Here is a 21,225-nt window from a genome sequence, read left to right as displayed (position 1 = left end):
TGATGAATACATAAATTAGCAGCACTGTCTATGTTGATTTTCCTATTCCCCCAGTGGAGCCGCATTTTTAATGAAGACAGATGAGCTGGAGGAACCCCCACTGTAACGTGCCCGTCTTGTCGGGTAATAGGAGAGAGCGGTGACAAAGACAGGTATTATCGTGCAGTCAGAGCCTGCCGCGTCACCTCTGTGCAGTAGGTATGCGCTGTGGGGAGGAGAGTACATGCTCATTACAATGATTTTGTGAGAAGCGACAAGGTCTCATAACACACACATTTATTATGCACAACAAGATGCAAAATGACACCCAGACAAATAACACAGATAATGCAATTAGACTGTTGGGAATCAAATAAAGGATATTTATTATTCCTGCTATGGCACATTATATAAAACATTCTGCATTGTGACACATTAAAAAAGCCCATGAAACCAAATCACTCTCTCAACATACATCAACATTTCTTAGTAAAATAATTTTGCATATACACATTTACATGTCCTCTGTGTAGTAAAATGTGAGACTTTCTTTGCACATCAATAAATAATGTTAAGAAAAATCATTGGTATTTGCTTTAAAGGGGTAAAAACTTGTTGTAAGAAAGAAACTTGTGACCAAGAACCATGATCAAACTTTAACCAATCACCTGCAAACTGAACTAATCCTCTTTGAACTCTCTGCTCCCAATTTCTATTTAAATGTTGTTATATCCTCCAAAAACTAAGCAAGGCTGCAGCGAATGTGTAAAATACATTAAGAGTGCTGTCCAAAGTACACACTTCCAACATCAGCACTTTTGAGAGACCACAGAGTCTTAAATACTGGCAACCTTCCAAATATATCCATTGCCTTTTGAGTGGATTAATTCTCATTTGAAGTAGTTAATTAATTCAATTAAAATTTACGACTGTTTTTTGCTAGTAAAAAGAAAAATTGTCCTGACATTTAACAAAATAAAAAAGCTTTAATTAGTATAAAAACCAAGATTCTGGCTCATGTTGTAGCCAGCAGTATTGATGTTTTAAAAGGGGAATAAAATTAGGTTCACTGTTAAAAAATAGACTCTAGATTCAAGGTAAAACTGGCAATGTGCAACATTTATACTGGCTATTCAGAGAAGGTAATTTGTTTACAGTAAAGGTTTACAATAATGACAGAACGCCAAAAGCAAGATGGATTTACAAAACAAAATGTAGTGATCACGTGGGTCAGAGGGCTGAAAAAAACGTCCATTCAACAAAGCCCTGAGTGCAAGTCTGCTACTAAAGAAATAGATCTTGGAGAGACTTCAACCAAATGTTCATCTCCATATCTATGTTTTGGCACTATGATGCTGCTCCAAACCCCGCTTTCAACCAATACGTCCACTTCAGATACCGGTCTCTTTCTTGATCCAGCCCCGGAGCTTGGTAACGCGCGAGTAGACACCTGGTTTATTGCGTCGTGCACAGCCTTCACCCCAACTCACAATCCCAGCCTGGAACCACTTCCCACTTTCCTCGAAACAGGCTAGGGGTCCACCAGAGTCTCCCTGCCCAACACAAAGCACACCACAATGTTCATTAGACACAACAAACAGATGATGTAATAATATCAGAGGGAGGGCAGGTGCCAGTTTTTTTTTTCATATGAATATGCCCAGTAATTGGAGATATTAACAATAAACAAGAACAGAAATTTATAATATACGTCTGTAATCCCTCAAACATCCAGGTACGATCCATGGCATATGAAAATATGAATATTAAATTCTTTCAAACAAAAATGTTGGACAAAAGTAATGACGTTTCACTGCTCATTCAAGAGGCTTATTCAGTTCTGGTCAAACTGCTGGTGTAGCTTAAGTGCTGTGGTATAATTTTAGTTAGCTCCCCCCTTCAGGCAGTTTTAAGAAAATGTCCCACCTGCAATCTGACAAGAAGCTGCTTGGAAGAGCAGCGAAATGCCTTCTTCTCTTCATTCTCTTCCTTCTTCACCTTTTTCTTTTGCTATAATAGCCTATACACACACCATACTACACAATTTAGTGCATTATTGATTCACTCCATTGTATTGAAAATTTCAACTGCATAACTGTAGCCACAACTGCTTTGGTGTACACTGATGGAAGATGCAACATTGGTCCCTTCGACAGCGACTACCATCAATAACTCACTCACTTACTGACTCAAACATCACATTCCTACATGGGCAGGATATATCTCCATCTCAGTTTCAAAATCTGAGTAGTTGATCAGAATGATCATGTCACATGAACACAAGCTATTACGGTACTCACCTGACATGCATCAACTCCTCCAGACAAGAAGCCGCTGCACAGCATTCTGGATGTGACTTGTCCCTCTGTCACTGTGTTACAAACACTGTCATTGATGATTTTCACCAAGGCTTTTTGAAGCAACTGTGCTGCCTGACCTGTGTGGACGACCATACAAAAGGGTCAGGACTCATGCCATGTTACTCCTCTGTTCATCACCAACATCAGAGGTGTTAATGGTCTGGATTAGTGTTGGCTAATGAAGGTTTAAGGGGACTCCCGAGAGAGCCCATGTCTGTCTTGATATATGGTTATGGGAAGGGCTTAATGGAATAGAGAAGATTAGAAAAAGATGAGAGGAAACAGGAGGGAGGGCTGAGCGGGAGAAGAAGTGTGTCATGATGGGAAAGAAGCAGGAGGAATCAGTGGGACATTAAAAACAAGAAAAAATGCTGAAATGAAGAGGAGCGGAGGTGAAAACAGCAAAACACTGTAAGAAAAAACAAACAAACATGTATATATGTCTGTCTGTGAAATTGTTAAACATTTGAACTAACAATGTGTATGTGGTCAAACTACCCCTTTAAATGTAACACAAGCCATTTTCACACACCAGCACCGGACAAGGTGCAGAGAATCCTAGCAGGGTCGTGTCCCAACCATTTCATTCACATATCTTCTCAGTGGTGCACGTGTGGCACTGTCTGTGTGAAAATGGCTATTAATGACAATTTCTCTTGTTGTTTCATGTGGACTCAAGGGAAAAAAATGGGCATCAAAAATAAAGAATAAAGAATAAAAAACAAAACTATGACAGCTGCCTGTCTAACAAGATGAATGGTTAAGAACTGCTGGTTACCAAACACTAGTAGTGTTACATGTTTTACATTGATAATTGCTAGGCCAAAGGGGTTTCATCATTACGAAACCCATGAATCATTTTTAGATATTGCTTTTTGTTTGTTTGTTTGTTTGTTTTTGACAACCCCACTGACAACACATGACTACAAATATCATAAACAATGAAATAAGAGTAAACGAAGAAATAACATGATTCCTATTGTGCTACCTCCTTCTCGCATGGCGCCCCAGCCTGTGATCCAGCAGGACATGCCTGCAGGGAAGTGGTGGGAGGACGAGGGTAAGCAGATGGGCTGGATGCTGTTGCCGAACACCAGCGGCTCATTCAGCTCCAGCAGGGCGATGTCATAGTCAAAGGTCATCTGGTTGTAATCCGGGTGTGTGATGATCCGGCGAATGGTGCGGCGCTGTACGTCGTCGTGCTTGTACTGGTCCTGCATGCCACTGTAGCTTTGCCAGTTTGAGGGAATGCGGTTTCTGCCATAGAAATACACACATGGTGAGAACAGAGACAGACACATGAACACATCTGTACATACATCCAGGACACCACATCTGTTCATGACGTTAAAATGTTATCCTCCAGGCCAAATTGTATCCATTTGTAAACAGCCCATTGTGAATGATTTGAGCTATGACTCTCATACTGTGGGCCACTGTGAATAACCACTCAATCTCATCAAATCTTGGAAGCTAAGTGGGGCTGGACTTGGTTAGTGCTCGGATGGGAGACAGCTGGGACTAACAGGTGCCACAGTGGCTTTGGCTAGAGTGCATAGTATCACTGTGTCTTCAGGCAAAACAGCCACCTTGCCTTGTATGAATGTGGTGTGTGAATGATATGTGATGACCGGAGATGCAGGAGGTGCAGATTGGCAGGCTTGCTTCTGCCAGTCTGCCCCAGGACAGATGTTACTGCTACTATATCAGCTTACTACCCCCATGTATAGAATGAATGAACAGTGCATTAAATCACATGGCACTATATAGGACTATATATAAACCAAACTGAAATTAGGGACAGGAGCTGAACTCTGACACACTCTCTATCACATCAGCTGTTTAACTTATTACCAGGCCCTATTTCATTGTCACTGCCAAATAAATAACTGATACTAGCAGATAGGTGATGAAGGTGATGATGCTGATGCTAATTACATGTTGCATCCATATGTAAATGAATGTAAAAGTGCTCTAGCGGCCAAACCCAATTTTTTATTATTATTATTATTTTTCTTCTTTTTGCTATTTTTAGCTATTTGTAGTGCAGTTTTCAATTTTGAAAAAAACAGGAGCTGAGGTTCAGGGCAGGTGTAGACTTGGCTGAGACAATAACAGCAGCTGACGTTCAATCAACATGGCCAGTGTGCCACCTAGAGGGCAACAGAGAACCTACACTCAAAAAAAATAAATAAATAAAATAAAATGCAATCACTCTACAATAAAACCCCAGTTATTTTTATTGTTGTAAAAAATATTTATTTTAAATACTGTTATGAAAAAACAAATCTCTGCTAATGGAAAAGATTCAACTGCATAATACTTACTCTTGGCTGTTGGTGATGAAGCAGTGTGAGGCTGAAAGGAGCCATTTAGGGGACAGGATGGAAGCTCCACAGGAGTGTCCGTTGGTCATGAAGTGAAGGCTGACCTGCCACGGCCACTCACCCAGCTCTGCGTTCTGCCCTCCAACGATGCGGTTCAGCTTATATGGCCTGGTCCCGCAGTCTGGCATTATTCACACAGGAAATGAGAGCAGAGCATGTCAAAGGCGGGCATGACTGATCACACACGAATCAAGAGTGGAGAAAGTAGGTTGAGTAGAAGTCATTATGACACAGTATGTAAAAAATAGAACTCTTGAACACTAATATGGAGTGCTGGCATATTGGCTGATCACAATGAAAGCGAACAGAGAGAGCAGCCTGGGGGTTCAATGAGGGGAAAAAACAAAAACATCAGAGATGACAAGAAATGCTTTCAAAGAAGAAATAAATAAATTAAACAGTCAAGGCTTGGGGCTCTTTCTAACAGACAGTCCAACATGCTTCTCAACACAGACATTTCATAATAAGGTTTGAAATACCACAGAAGAGACTGGATTCACTTTTATCTGTAGCAGAAATTAGCACGAATTTGAATAGATTCTTTAAAAAAATAGTAATAGTTTCGTACCACAATGAGCCTCGTCCGATTTATCAGTGCAGTCGTCTATGCGGTCGCACTCAGCGTTGACCTTGTTGACACATTGCCCATTGTCACACTTGAAGCTGAATTCAGAGCACATACCAGGAACTGTGTCAAAGAAACAGGAGAAAATAAAAATCATTACCTATTCCAATCATGGCATTTGCTAAGTTTAACCAGTAAAACAGCACATAATCAGCAGTGCTTCAAAGTAAGGCTTGAATGCACAAAGCATAGTGATTGAAGAGCAGATTGCATTGATTGGAGCATATTGATTGAGGTTGAGGTCTAATATCCCTCTTTACTCACAGAAGTGAAAATCAAACGGAAATGCAAGTGAGCGTTGAGAGAGAGGAAATAGATAAAGACTGAGACAGAAGTGAGGAAAATAGAGCAAAAAATATACATGATAATTAACTAGGCAGTGAATTGCATATAATAAAATGAATTTCTTTCTTTATTTTCATTTTGGTCAACATTCTAAGTAATTGCTCCCACATAGGTGTTGCCCTACACACTGGAGTAACTAAACCTAGTACCTACATATTATTATGAATTATTACTTTTATGGTATAATAATAATAATAATAATAATAATAGACACAGCACAATATTGGGTCTACTACAAAAAGTTTTTGACATTATTTACATTAAATAAATTGTGCAGTTTAGTTTGGCACCTCTTTTTCATATTTTGTCGTCATTTAGCACTACTTTTTTTTTTTTTACACTTTATCTCACGAGATCTTGTGGCCTGAGTCCCAGCCTTGATTGTACATATTTGTAAATGCATAAACTTAGATAAAACTAACTTGTTTCACTTACAGGTTTTGCAGGAGGCCTCATCACTTCCATCCTCACAGTCTTGTTTACCGTTACAGGCGACGTCCTGAGGCAGACACACCCCATTCCCACAACGCCACTCATTGTCCTCACAGTCTGAGAGCAATCACAAAACTGAGTAAGAGCTTTCAATGAGGCATTAACCACTTTGATAACATGTCCAATGAGATTAGCAGCTATATTTGTATATCTATATATATAACTGAAAGTACAACTAAGAGTCAAGTACCACTATTGCTAAGTTTCAAATCAACATCAAAGCATTCTACAGAGCAATATAATTTAATGCAGATGGATGGCAACCAATACTACCAACTGTATTGTTATGGTTGTTACTGTTAACTATATACTACTAACTAAAACCAAATACTTACTGCAGGCCTTCTCATCACTGCCATCTCCACAATCGTTGACTCGATCACAAATCCACAGTTTTGGTTTGCATAAGCCATTGGCACAAGAAAACTAAAGACATGGTCATTGCACAAACCAATGTAAACTGAACAGCATTTTACATGCCAAATTATCTTAAAGAAAAAGGGAACTAAAATGTAATGTATGTGTAAAACTGTGAAAAAAGGTCCAAAGAATCCTTATTACAATAATTTGTTACAGGTCTCCAAACATTTTACAGAAAACAGAACAAAATTTTTTTCTTAACACCCAATGTTAAAAACATCCACAAGTAGCGTTACCACTTAGCACAGTCAACATGCACTCATTATAATAATTAATAATTTAATTATTAATATAAATTAATAAATTATGGATTGTAGTGGCTAAGGTCTGATTTATATATTAAATGCTGCTTTTGCAATATTATCAGTAAGGGTAAACAAAAATGTAAATCTTTGAAGGAAAAAAATCATTACCTATCAATCTCATATACAGTTAAAAAAAAGACCACAATGAGAAAAAGAAATCACTTCAAAAGTCAACAAAAGAGACTTACTGCATTTGACCTCGTCGCTCATATCACCACAGTCGTTCCAGCCCATCGCACTTCAGGTCATTGGAAATGCACAGACCAGAGAGGCAGGCAAACTGATTGGGACAAGCTAAAAGGAAAAGATTAAAGGAGAATCACTTTGAATTTAGTTGTAATTCGAGTTTCTTTAACATCCACACTGCTGTTCATTGTTAATACAGGAGCTGTACCCTGACTGACCAATCTATTAAATAGGTTCATTTAGGGTACACAGTGTAACTTATCTAGTTGTACTTTTTGCTTGTATCCATGGAGATGATGATGCTTTGCCTGGAATGTTCCACAGTATTTTATCAATAAAAACACCTGTAATCAAATAAATGTAAGTTAAATAACTTTAGTTATATGCTGTGGAAGATTCCAGAGAAAGCAACAACTCCAATGACAAGCAGGTGGTATAACCAGAAAAATTATATAGTGCACCTTTAAGATGTGTCTAGACTAGTTTGATTATTTTTCTACTTTACTAATAGTGTGATTGTAAAATTAGAAATAAAATCTGTTCTAATATAAACTGGCAGTATGACATGTTAAAAAGTGATATTAACAAAGCTTTTCAGAATGAAGTCTAGCTGTCAGACAGTGAATGACCCAAGTAGTGAGTGAACCCAATAAACACAATTTGAGCTGATTCATGAAGCACTTAGTTGTCAATCCTGCAATTTCCAAACTAAACCACTATATTTTACTGTCAGTCACAAACTCCCTGTGACACTCTCTTTATTGGAATGATTGTTCTGCAGCAAGTGCACTCTGTTCAAATTTAACGTTGGACATCTTCTCAAAAAATTGTATAAACAAGTCCAGACAGCATTAGAACTCACGGTTTTGGGGATCATAGGCGCTGTACTCGGCACTAAAGCCTTTGTCAGTGAATGACTCATCGGAATGAAACGCAACTACGAGCTCATTGGTGGTGCTGGTGAGCGACAGAGAAGACACCTCGCTACAATACCTGAAAAAGTGCATAAATGTGAATACCTGCTGTTAAATATGCCAATATTCAACACAGAAAAAGACTTTAATGCATAGTACACATAAATCCTTGTACATTGTTCTGAGTGATGAGATGATAAAACAGAAAGTACTTAACCTGTCTAAATTGAATTCGTATTTTTCAGTTGTTGTTGTTGTTATTCTTCTTCTTCAGTTATAAGATGGGTAATATTAATACACTTTTCATCAGACATGGCTAAAGCAAAAGCTGCAGTAGAAACTGATCTTTTAGTAATGTCCCTTTTTTCTTTATAAATCCAATATATTATGTTTAATGCAGTAACAAAGCACCCAAGATGAGCCGTTACAGCAGAGTCTCTTTATCACTGTGTGTCAATCTCGAATACTATGAAATTATATAGAAATACACAGAGCATGTTTACATAAATTCACCTTGCCAGAAAAATGTTGGACTTCTCCTACAGGTTTTGGGCACATACTCCAGAATTTGTTTGCGCAGTGGTTTCCTCATGCCAAATTACAGGGAGTTAGAAGCTATAAAATACACTAAAAAAAATACCACACTTGAGTCATAGACAAAACTATACAAGTTTGAAATTTTAAGTTATATGTGAATTTAAACCACACTGTAATGAGCGGGGCTAACTAGAAAAGGAGCGACTATGTGTAGAATGTAAACAGCTTATTTTTTCCCCAGCACTTCCATGCGTTAATTGCAAAAAATTTTGCAATGTGAAACAGTGGAATGAAAAACCAGCCTCATCAGAGGAGATCGTGCACGGAAGGTCTCACTCGATCAGTGTCCCAAACTGCGTAGCCAGGACAACATAGCCAGTACCAAATCACTTGGTAACTTGGATATTATCACATATGTTAGAGAATTGTTGTAATCTACTGTTACCAGTCGCCTTGAGGCTTTATAACAATAAATGGTCGTGGACCACTCAAATAACTAAACAAATGTCCCCGATGGCACTCCAGGAAGTAGGGTAGCACTCATAAGGAAAAAAAAGACTTTCCAGAAAATAGGCATGCCAGAAAAGTACAGAAAAGGTAAAAAAACTGAAGTATTTTAATGAATATAACTTGAAATATACGCATATAAGTTCCTCCCAGAAGCCTGTGCTCTGCCAAAGTCACGGCTTATTAGTAAAATTAAAGCCGTGACGATTGCGGGGTGTGAATGACCGGACCTTTATCCAGTGTAGATAATGTCTCCGTAATTTAGCAAAACCCAGTTTGGAAGTTGATCACAATAGCAATATAAAGTATGCACAGAACTCCTCCCAGTGGCTTCAAAAGGTCAATGATGTTGTGAGGGGTTACAAAGCCGGCATCTCGCAGACACAGTTTTCACAAGTGGTTCAGTGACCTAGCCGGAGTGACACGTTTAAAGTCTTCTGAGCCAACTCAATCTCACAGAGGTCAATGTAACATAAAAACCTCCTAAAAGCTAGGAGAAGCAGAAAAGAAATCAAGAACGTGTGGAGCGGCTGGGATTCAAACACACTGGATCCACAGTGAACAATTCAGAAAGTTCTAAGCCGGAAGTAATACTATGACAGAAACAGGAAAGGTGGATTTAACCCTGTCAACAAAGACCTTAGAATGTTTGGGGCAAAACTAGAATTTCTGTCAACATTTTAATTTTTATTTGGCAAGCAAAAGGGTAGTGTGAGTACCTCTTGGGTAATCTAACCATTCAGCTTTAATGCTCTGTAATTATTAAAGATGGATTAATCAACTTTTTTTCTTGTGAAATAGTAAAATCTGTTTTGGCACAAAAAGATCAGACAGTCGTTTGAAGTCTACATATAATTGTAAGACATGGAATCAATTGATATTACCAGAGAGACTTTGATATATCACTATGTTATGTTTAAGGATAAGATCGGGTTGGTCTGAAAAAGTTGTGCTTATGAACACAATGACTTGTGAGAGTTAAGAGCAAGTTAAAAGTCACAGCTTAAATAACCTTTTACAGTTTGAACATCTGGAGGTACTCCAACTTTAATTCCAAATACTTACTCTGTGATCTGGGTCATCTGATAAGCTTTACCATATAAAACAGCGGTGGAGTACGTAAACGACACAAAAATCGTTCCGTACAGTCATCTTCAATGTTGAAAAAGGGAAAATCGACAGAGATGACGTTCTCCTCAGAGGCTCGGATCTGCCACTGACACCTGGACCTGGCAGGATAAGCATTGGGAAAACCAGGAGAGGTGAATGAGTCTTCATTTTCGGTGGCCTCCAACGTATAGAAACACTCTCCTGAAACAAAACAATCAGATACAAATAAATTAAATAAAGCTTAAAATATTAATTTAAGGTGAAACATGACAGAAAAAAACACTGTTTAGACAAAACAAACTTGAATAAAAGTAATCCCTAAATAAAAAATGAGAAAAGAAAAGAAAAAATACTTTTTGCTGCTATGTATGTATTTATTTTGTCTTAATGACACAACCATAAAAAGCTATGTTTTGGTTTTATGACTTACTTTTCATCTAGCAAAAAATAGTGATTTGAACAGGAATTAGCTTTTGTACTATAGGTGCTCAAGCTTACTGTCTCATTACGCTGTCGCCATTTGCTGATTGATTCATTGTGGGTTTAACAAATACTTTACATGTATACTGACAAAATTAATAACATCTCTTTTCAATAATTTATGATATGTGCATAATAAGAGATCAGATAAGAGAAGACTACACATGACCGTGAATACATTTTACAGCGAGTGAACACACTGCTGGTCAGATGAGTGGCATTGCGTGTACAGTGCAGTCTGGAGCAGTCATCTGTTAAAGCTGACTGTGAGGTGGCCAGCTGGAAAATGACCACTGTGTGAGATTGAGGTGGGACATGGTGTACTCACTGGCACTGGGGGTCCTGGCCATCCGTGAATCTGTAACTGGACACACATAAAAGGGAGAGAAAAATGAGAAAGGTAAGGAAAGGTCACTAAACTTGAAAGGTTGAATGAACTTGATGCATGAGGCTGAAATATCTGGGTTGTACTTTTTTGCGGTTAAAAGAACAGCTATAATGGTGGTGTGTGGTGCTTATGAGCAGGGGATATGGCAGAAATATTAAGATCAGGACTGTCTTTGTCCCTAGATCACAATTTCAATTCATGCACTCTTTACATATGGGTCTAAGAGGTAATTTAAGCCACCCGCTGATTCTGAAGACCATTAGAGCTTCAATAAACTATTTGAATCAAAATATAAAGATTTCACCAAATAACAGACTACCACATTATCACATCTCATGTTTATTGCCATATAACCCAACCCTTCTTATTAGTTTGCACCTTAATAATACATCTCTATTTAACCATCTGGGACATCAAATCCCAAACAGAAATTTGAAGAGAAGTAAAATCCCTGAGTCATGGGGATGGCATTTCGGCGCATGGCCAGGAAATAGACAAATGCCACGAGAATGCTGAGTGGACAGAAGAAGAGAAAGTGCTGTCTCGAGCCAGGTTAAGGCTGAGCTAATATCATTAGAGGATTCAAGCTGCATAAAATGTGCACTTTCAAATGCAGCAGGAGCACAGGGGCCTGGCCCATCTGCCATCATCTTATCACCACAGTCCTATACTAGAAATAGTGTGCTGATAGTATCTTTAACAGTGATACAAGGGGACAATGACCTTTTGCAGCTCCATATTCATATGACTGTCTATCTTTTGTCAAATGCCAAACATCTATATGCATTGTAAATGGTCACCAGAGTTTCAAACAGGGGTTTCTCTATAACTTCACTGACGACTCGAGCAAGAAGTGAAATGTGCCATGTGTTGTACCAAAGAATACCAACATGTACTCACTAACAGTAACAGTAAAATAATATGACTAAGCTTAGTTCTATAAATTATAACTAAGAAAACAGCAATTACTCTGCTACTATAATAATTATTACTATAGAATTAATAGTTACTCCAGGGTTTTTGGCGTATTTAAAAGAGCACTGTATAACTTCTCTTTTGGTTGGAAATATTATTGCTATGCCTGGAATGCTTCACAAAATCGCAAAAAAACTCCATGAACAAAAGCAGGGATTCCTTTAGGCTAAGTTACAGGTCTGATATGTGGACAGGCAAGCAATAAGGTAAGCGACAAAAACATATTTAATTGAATAAGTGTGAGATAGATTTGTTTACTATTATAAAGTAGAACCTCCCAGGAAAAGCAATATTATATTATATTGTTATTAATGAAAAGTTACACAATGCACCTTTAACAAATGCTGCATCAATACTGTTGCAAGTAGAAATTATATTGCTTTTAGAATATCCGGTACATACGTGATGCAGTGATTTCACGTATTTTGATAGCCGATGGTGGTACAGTGCGAGTCTCCTTAATTCCAGCCTCTAGCGTCTCCAGGACACGCTCCTCTGAGAACTCTGGGACCACCTCCAGGTCTTCGGGCGGGATGTCAAACTGAGACCAGTAGTAGGCAATCACACCCTCACTGAGAACAAGAGAGGAGATAATAATAGGAAGGATATTGTTAAATGCTCAAGTTTACATATGACAAGTACAAAACAGGTGCCAATCTTTGTACAATTACCTACCACCATCAATGGGTTAATGCAACAATCTCCCATTTTCCCTTACCTATGTGCTTTTTCCATCATAGTCTATTTAACTTCTGTAGTCATAGTTATGTTGTATTTTACGTAAGGCTTGGAAATATGACATAAACAAGACTGTTAAATCAGTGCCCATTAATATTAAAAAATAACCCATTTATTCATCTGAAGTTTGAATTCTGGTCTAAACTGTATGTTTTACTGACAGAGAATTGGCTGTAGACTCCAGACTCAAGCTGATCATCATCTATCTGAAACATTCTTGATTCTATAAATACTCACATGGGATGTTCTCATTTGCATACTTAATTTTGCAAGTGGGCTACAGTGACTAATTTACTTTGCGGATTAACATTATAAAAATTAAATCTAATCCTTACCTGAAAGCTGTAACCACTGACTTGGTGTAATATTGCTGTAGGAGTTCATCTTTCTGGTAATGACTCTTTAGCTGTTTAAAAGCATACATAGACATATTGTTAGACAGATACATTTCCAACAACCATATACAGGCTAATGTAGGTTATTATCTTAAAGGGTCTATACTAAGGTCAATACTAAGCAAAATAATATTCTTATGTTTTATGTGGCGGTCAGGGACAGTACCCTTGGACTGGCAAACCGGGGTGGTGGTCCCTCTGTATAAGAAGGGGGACCGGAGGGTGTGTTCCAACTATAGGGGGATCACACTCCTCAGCCTTCCCGGTAAGGTCTATGCCAGGGTACTGGAGAGGAGAATCCGGCCGATAGTCGAACCTCAGATCCAGGAAGAGCAGTGTGGTTTTCGTCCTGGCCGTGGAACACTGGACCAGCTCTATACTCTCCATCGGGTGCTCGAGGGTTCATGGGAGTTTGCCCAACCGGTCCACATGTGCTTTGTGGATCTGGCGAAGGCATTCGATCGTGTCCCTCGTGGTGCCCTGTGGGCGGTGCTCTGGGAGTATGGAGTCCGGGGCCCTTTGCTAAGGGCTGTCCGGTCCCTGTATGACCGAAGCAGGAGCTGTGTTCGCATTGCCAGCAGTGAGTCAGACCTGTTCCCGGTGCATGATGGACTCCGCCAGGGCTGCCCTTTGTCACCGGTTCTGTTCATTGTATTTATGGACAGAATTTCTAGGCGCAGTCAGGGGCCTGAGGGGGTCCGGTTTGGGGACCACAGGATTTCATCTCTGCTGTTTGCAGACGATGTTGTCCTGTTGGCTTCATCAGGCCAGGACCTGCAATGTGCACTGGGGCGGTTTGCAGCCGAGTGTAAAGTGGCTGGGATGAAGATCAGCTCTTCTAAGTCCGAGGCCATGGTTCTCGACCGGAAAAAGGTGGCTAGCCCTTTCCGGGTGGGTGGAGAGTCCCTGCCTCAAATGGAGGAGTTCAAGTATCTCGGGGTCTTGTTCACGAGTGAGGGGAGGACGGAACGGGAGATTGACAGGTGGATCGGTGCAGCTTCGGCAGTGATGCGGTCGCTGTATCGGACCGTTGTGGTGAAGAGGGAGCTGAGGCGAAAGGCGAAGCTCTCGATTTACCGGTCAGTTTTCGTTCCTACTCTCACCTATGGTCATGAGCTCTGGGTAGTGACCGAAAGGACAAGATCGCGGATACAAGCGCTCGAAATGAGTTTCCTCCGCAGGGTGGCTAGGGCGCTCCCTTAGAGATAGGGTGAGGAGCTCAGTCACACAGGAGGAGCTCGGAGTAGAGCCGCTGCTCCTCCACGTCGAGAGGAGCCAGTTGAGGTGGCTCGGGCATCTGTTCTGGATGCCTCCTGGGCGCCTCCCTCGGGAGGTGTTCCGGGCATGTCCCACCGGGAGGAGGCCCCGGGGAAGACCCAGGACACGCTGGAGGGACTATGTCTCTCAGCTGGCCTGGGAACGCCTCGGGATTCCCCCGGAGGAGCTGGAGGACGTGTCTGGGGTGAGGGAAGTCTGGGAGACCCTGCTTAGGCTGCTGCCCCCACGACCCGGCCCCGGATAAGTGGACAAAAATGGATGGATGGATGTTTTATGTTACATAAATTATATAAACTCACTTGAGCCTCCAGCTGACGAGCCAGATCACTGAACTCTTGGCTGGAAGTGTCTTCCAACTTCTGATCATAAGTATAGTCGGTTAGCTTCATGTGACCACTGAACACTTGAGATGATGCTTGGCGCTGAGAGCTTAGTGTCGGATCTGTGTCATCTTTAACTGTAAAATATAACATAAATAAAATAAGAACAGTTTGGCTTTTAATGAACAGAGAGAGAAAGTTCTGGTTGAGCACAGGCAGTTTATAGACATGTTTGTTTAATGATCAGAATAAGACCAAGTACAGTTTCTTTCTTCTTGGCAACTCAAAGCTTTCAAAACGTCTAATACTAATGGGAAATACTGGTGTCCAAACACATTTAGTGAGTGTGATTTCAAAGGACAGCAGCTTCAAACATTTCTAAATGAGCCACTTTATCTACAACTTGACACAGAAATGCAACCACTTATGTCAAGAAACTTAGAATGTTGCCATATTAAATGTCCAAACATTATTCTAGTTTTGATCAGTTCTTGTTAAAAAGCACCCTGTTAAATAAGTTTGGTGACAGGGCTCATACTTACAGACAAAAAGCCAAATAAGAATTGCTGCTACTGCTGCCACAACAAGAACAGCTACGAGGATGCCGACGGCGATGGCTGTCTTATTCCTTGATCGAACCTTTTGTTTATTGGTTAGGAAGCCAGTCCCCTCACGCTGGCCATTCGGCTCCTAGAAACAAAAGAAGTACAAAGTTAATAATGTGAAAATTTTTGAAGTGAGCCAACTATATTTTTTATATAGGGACAGGCAATACTGTATTTATTTTTTTGTTTTTTTGCATACAAATATTTATATTACCTACTAAGTAACTGAACTGTAAATTTAGCCACAAAAGGGCAGCAATAAAAGGTAACATGTATGAAAGATTTAATTTTTCATCAGCTCTTTTTACAGCTTTTGTAATAAAAATTATGGATGAGATACCCTGAGTTAGAATTTATATTAATCTCGTGGAAATCATGATCTAATAATGTGTGTTTCGTAAATATGAATGAGTGTGTCATTGAATTTGGGCTGCTGCCATTTGGCCAGGACACTCTTAAAAAAAGAGTTTAGTCATCTCAATGAGGTTTCATAAGGTTTCATAGGTTATATAAAGACTTAACAAATTAATAATAATAAACATTACATTTTAAAATATACATAAGAAATCAGATCCTGTGTTTGGATTTACATTTCTCAAAAAGCATTATGCAGGAATATATGCAAAATTCATCAGTATGACTAAGATAAGGAAAACTAATGCTATTCACTAGAGAGAACAAATTGTCCTTTTGGGCACAATGAAGATTACAAAAACAAAATGTGAATTAATAGCTCTGACTCTACCTTACTGAAGAGTGTTTTTATCACAAAACCCTGACTAACCTAGTTCACTCTGCTGACTCACTGAAATGAAGTAAGGCGGTCGAGCAGGTTACAAAGACTAAATGAATGAGCGACCTCCACAAACATTAAAACGTGATATAACGTCTCAAAAGGCATCGTGGGAGTTTGTAGTATTTTTCAACAGTGACAGGTCCTAACATGCGGATTCACCTCATGTCAGCTGAACTGGTGGAACCTGTTTGCGTCAAAGCTCCTGCACTCACAACTGCATAACCCACATATACACAACAACCATTAGGACTGAGAGAATTATTCCAGCAATTATAAGCATGCAAAGTCTGTCAATAATGTATGTGTGCCCAGCTTTCACAAGTGGGTGGATAGAAGGAAAAGGTTTCAGGCCAGTTAGTAATCAACACACAATGAATTCAGCGGCTGCAGCCTGTGAGTGAAGAACCCCAAGAGCCATTAGGGATGGAAAATCACTTTGGTATTAAATCAATTTGTCAGATATGCTGCCCCTTAAGATGGAGGCTCAATTACATGAGTCCAGATGATAACTCATGGCAATTAAGGTCTATTCTTATCCAGCCCGGGCCTCCACACATGTTTTCTAATTGGAATCTTTAACAGCAATCATAGACCAGAATGGAGAGAATCATTAGAGATGGGGTCAGCAAGTGCTTCTGGGTCTGTCTCTATCAGTCACCGTGATCACAGCCTAATAAAGCCATTATACGCTCTTCAGCAGAGGCTATTGCCACGCCTTTTCCTAGAGTGCACTGGCAAACTTTTCCATTTCTGATACCTTTTAAGAACAATAAAACATTATGAAATTTAGAGTGTTTCATTTTAACACCAAAAATATAAATATTATAATAACCTGAGCATAGACAAGTGATAATTAAGCTGCAGATATTTGGCTGTGAGTGATAGTGAGTAGCTGAACCAGTCTTACAGGAGGGGAAGTTGGCTGTTACTGAGGTGGAGTTTGAAGGAAGTTTGGTTTTCATTAAAACTTACACAATACTATATAAGCACATGAGCAACAGACTATGTAAAAAAAAAAAAAGCTAAATATTTGTGTCAAGTTATATCACATCAAATATGCAAACATTTCAAATTATTGCACAAGTCTGTTCTCTCTTTAAATGAGATAAAATAAATATACTTAACTAGCCTATTAAAAACTTTTTTTCTTTTATAAATGTTGCAGAAGTAGGTGTCCATTGCGCAATACAATAACAGCCTTGTTTGAAGGAGGACTAGGTTATGGGTCAACTTTTAAGTTTAATGATAAGTGATGTCAACAGTTACATTACAATAGCTCAATCCACACCTCTTATAAGTGCATATTAGAAAAATCCATTTCCTCTTATAAGGCCGTTTTAGTTAAAATACTTGGGGCAGTAAACATTCCTTTAACTAGAAAGTTAATACAGTTAAAGATTAAACTTTGTCAAGATTTCAACTGTATGCAAAACAGCACATATCACAGCAACACACGAGACTTATAAAAAAGGTCTAAAGCAAATATGTTTGCTGCTCATAAAGTAGACTACATACACACTTCACATTACATCACAAGTTTCATACATTAAAAATATGACCAAACAAACGTGTGATTCACCACTTCTAACATGACCTACACGTTTGCACAATCAGCTAGCTTTTAACTCAAGTTTCCCATGAAAATGAGAACCAGCTATTGTTATCCACCCCTTCTCAGTGTCATATGGGGATTGTGGGATTGTGGGGATAGGCAAATGGTGCCAGATGATTTCGAAGAATCACAGGGAGGGGCTCTTAAAAAAAACCGCTCATGTTGTTTCCCCACCTGCTTTTGAAGAATCGAAGTAATTTACTCACACATTGAGCACTAATCCCCAGTAAAATATACCTATGAGCTGACAACAGAGTCAATAAGACGCCATAATAGCATAAAGCAGTTATAAAATCAGATTAAGTGAGAAATATTTTGTGACACCAACCATTCATAGTTGGCATTTATGGTTAGTGAGTGATGGGCCTATATAACCAAGGCCCATAATTTTGTAATTGACAAGTCTAGAATGTAGACCTCAGTTTCCTGTCCAGATTTTAGGGAAATAATGCAATCAATCAAATCAAAACTGTGCAAAATTAAGAAACATACGTTGTATCTGGCGGAATGCATCTTGTGGCTGTTCCCGGGGAAGTTCCACCGAGACTGGGCGATATCTTCCTGTTTCACCCCCGGTACAACTTTCCCCTCGAGGTTCTCCGGTGTCCGTCCTCAAAATGAACTCCAAAGATCCTCTGCTGTAGACAAATTAATCAATTGTTTTCAAGCAGTTTGATCGACATTTGGTAACACCGCAAACACTTGAAATGTTGGTTTTCCTCACACACCTAAACCACGCCCAGATACCTGCGTGAAGTGAGTGCGCGCGTCACCTGTCAAACTAAATATAGGCTAAACGATTGTTATTACTTTTCTTAGGGAACATAGATAGACAGGTGTGATCACAAATAATATTCCTGGGATAGCTTCAAGCAACATATAACCTACATTTAAAATAGAATTATTCATTTCATTTCACAGTCAGAGTTCAAATAAAAAAGTAATTTCCCATAATCCATAAAATTGGGATCGGCTTGAGGATTTCTGTAATACACAACTCTCACCACCAGATGTCTCTCTTCACCAAGCCAAAACAAAGCAGGAGAGGCGCGTGTGAGTAAAATCGCCGCAGAAACAGGGCTTGGTTCAGACTACATCCACTTGCACATAATAGCGGGGGTGCCATTGGAGAGAGGGAGAGCGCGCACTGTGATCAGACACACAGGAAGGATACCTCATAAGGAAGCCGTCCATCACAGCAACTGATGTAACCAAACGACGTATACTCGAGTCGTTTATTTGAGAATTGTTACTCCCAGGGACGAAAATACGAGTGACACCAACGAAAGAGAAAAATGGGACATACTGCGGTACCTATATTGATGGCTGTATTGTTCTTCGCGTGGGGAGACAACGTCGAGGTAAGAAATTAAAAACTACAACGTTGCGCGTAATAATTTCGACAAATGGCGACGTGACTAGTGTGATTAAAAGCATTTATGAACATCTTGTATCGCAAATTGTCCAGTGGTCCAGAATGCATCTCCCTATCGTTGTCAGACACTGATCTATGTATCTGGGACACCATTTAATTTGTAAATGTATCATCTAAACGCGACGACGCACGTATTTAAATCTGAACAGGCGTAACAGTGGGGTCCTGTGCATTTTTAAAGTCTGCTTCTGGTGTGTGTGATTTTTGTACGCTGCGTCAAGCCCGGGCCTGTGTCTTGTCAGAAGAAATGTTATAGGCCTTGGGTCTGTAGAAAGATGGAGATCAAATGGAGTTTCATTGCATCCATTTTTGAGTATTCTCTCCGTTTATAGAAGGGCGCATTCATTCTCAAAGTGTGCCAACAATGCAAGACTTTAGACAATAGACAGTGAAAATCATAGAAACATTTGGTGTGGGTGTGTAGTTTTGTTACATGCTATTACTCTGTTGTGACTTTGACATATCATTGTGCATTGACAAGTTCAATAAGGAGAATCTTGATAACTTATTATCTTGCCATCTGTCAATAGCCAAAGAGCAAGTACAGTAGAAAGCCCCCATACACAGAAAGAAAGATCAATGTGGCACCAGCTGCTCCTGTCTCTGCCCCTTGTCTCTCCATGACCTTACAGTCTGTGATGGGCTAGAGCTCCATTTCACTGTTACAAGCAAGGACGTATTTCAAACATACTGCAATTTTAAGGGGGGACAAAGAAGCATGTGACGCAAATGTGATTTCCTATTCCACCTTAAAATATGTTTGGAGTACCCCCCTTAAGAGGATTTGTAGATGTTTATATATTAGTGATCTTGTGTAAGTCGTGGCAGTCCTAACCCACTCTCCCTTTTTCATAGTGAAATCCATCTCCTCCATAAGAGCCTTAGTGGGATTACTGCGATGCACTAGCAATGGGCTTTAGCTTCATACAAGGAAACCTGCTCGTGAAGGTTTACATTGAAGATTACAGCAGAAGAAGGGAGGCTCTGCTGGATTAGGCTGTCGCATTAGGCCTAATAAAACTGTCAGACTCCTCTAATAAATCACATCCTTGAAATGAGTTAATTTGATGATCCCATTTTCAGAATTCACTGTGTTTTTACTGTGTGCAAATACTATGAAATATGCAATTATGTCTGATATGCTCTTGTAGCTTGATCGACAGACTATTATCACAAGTTTATGAATGTGCGACTTCACCCTGAAAGTATGAAGCAAGTTACAATGTTTGTCGCAAAGTCTCTTATCAAGGTCTGGGCTTTTGTCCAGAGGCTCTTGTGTGGGAAATACTGCAGTTATGCTATAGATCCACTTACACACATATAGTTAAACAATCTAAAAAATATAGTCAAGATCAATTGCATTATATGGTATAAACACTGGAGTGTGCTTTTTGACATAACCACTTACATTGGCTTTTGTACAAAATATACAATGGCCTTTCTGGCTAATGCATAATTATTTATTAAAAAACATGAGTTTTATTGTTGTGTATCATTCTAATCAAAGTTATTCAGAGTGCACATGAATATATAATCTCACTATATTTAAGAGAGTACAACTCTGAATTGTGTATCTATTTGGAGAGAGAGTACCAAAGAATGATTTTAGGAAAAAAAAATAAAAAAAAAAATGAAAAAGTGAGTCATGAAATTGCTTGCAGCTCACGACTACCTGCAGTGCTGTGATAGCTGTAGGCCTGTTCCCAATCCACACCACCATCTGCCTCTCAGAGCGGGACAAGAGGATTTTGGTTTAAAAAAAAGAAAAAAAGGGAAATAGATCAGGACAGCTAGACCTCTGTATACACACACTCACTGCTTTGGACTCACTTAATTAATTTTAGAGCCAGGAGATAATCATGTTGGACTAATGGATTCCTGTGTGCTCGCTTTGCTCTGTACCAGAGGCCATGAGCCAGTGGACATGAATGTTATCATTTTATTGTGTCACTTATTTTTCCCTTTTTGCTAGCATACTTCCACTCACAATTCTATAGTGCACTTTCAAATTGATGTGAATTATTCATGAACATTCA

The 21,225-nt window shown here is 39.4% G+C and overlaps 2 protein-coding genes across 3 annotated transcripts in view; one reads left to right on the top strand and one right to left on the bottom strand.

Moving 5' to 3' along the window:
• Positions 1-259: 259 nt before the first annotated feature.
• st14 (ST14 transmembrane serine protease matriptase) lies at positions 260-18,491 on the bottom strand. Its single transcript, XM_055163878.1, is given in 17 exon segments — positions 260-1,532; positions 2,280-2,416; positions 3,328-3,596; positions 4,667-4,847; positions 5,295-5,414; positions 6,132-6,245; positions 6,524-6,614; positions 7,076-7,144; positions 7,146-7,207; positions 7,962-8,118; positions 10,154-10,368; positions 10,976-11,011; positions 12,413-12,582; positions 13,084-13,154; positions 14,721-14,878; positions 15,284-15,431; positions 18,247-18,491. Coding segments are annotated over 17 exon segments (2,181 nt in total). The 5' UTR covers positions 18,268-18,491; the 3' UTR covers positions 260-1,370.
• Positions 18,492-18,860: 369 nt separating this feature from the next.
• The window catches only part of aplp1 (amyloid beta (A4) precursor-like protein 1), a 32,066-nt gene continuing 29,701 nt past the window's right edge, over positions 18,861-21,225 (top strand). For both annotated transcript variants that reach the window (XM_020937592.2, XM_020937591.2), the window contains exon 1: positions 18,861-19,115. In XM_020937592.2, coding sequence (XP_020793251.1) covers positions 19,050-19,115 — 66 coding nt within the window. In that variant the 5' untranslated portion in view covers positions 18,861-19,049. The remainder of the gene's footprint in view (positions 19,116-21,225) is intronic.

The sequence above is a fragment of the Boleophthalmus pectinirostris genome, unplaced genomic scaffold, assembly GCF_026225935.1.
Source record: "Boleophthalmus pectinirostris isolate CB_2022bp ecotype Guang Dong unplaced genomic scaffold, ASM2622593v1 HiC_scaffold_6, whole genome shotgun sequence".
Classification (NCBI taxonomy): domain Eukaryota; kingdom Metazoa; phylum Chordata; class Actinopteri; order Gobiiformes; family Gobiidae; genus Boleophthalmus; species Boleophthalmus pectinirostris.
This window is presented reverse-complemented; position numbering and strand designations above follow the sequence as displayed.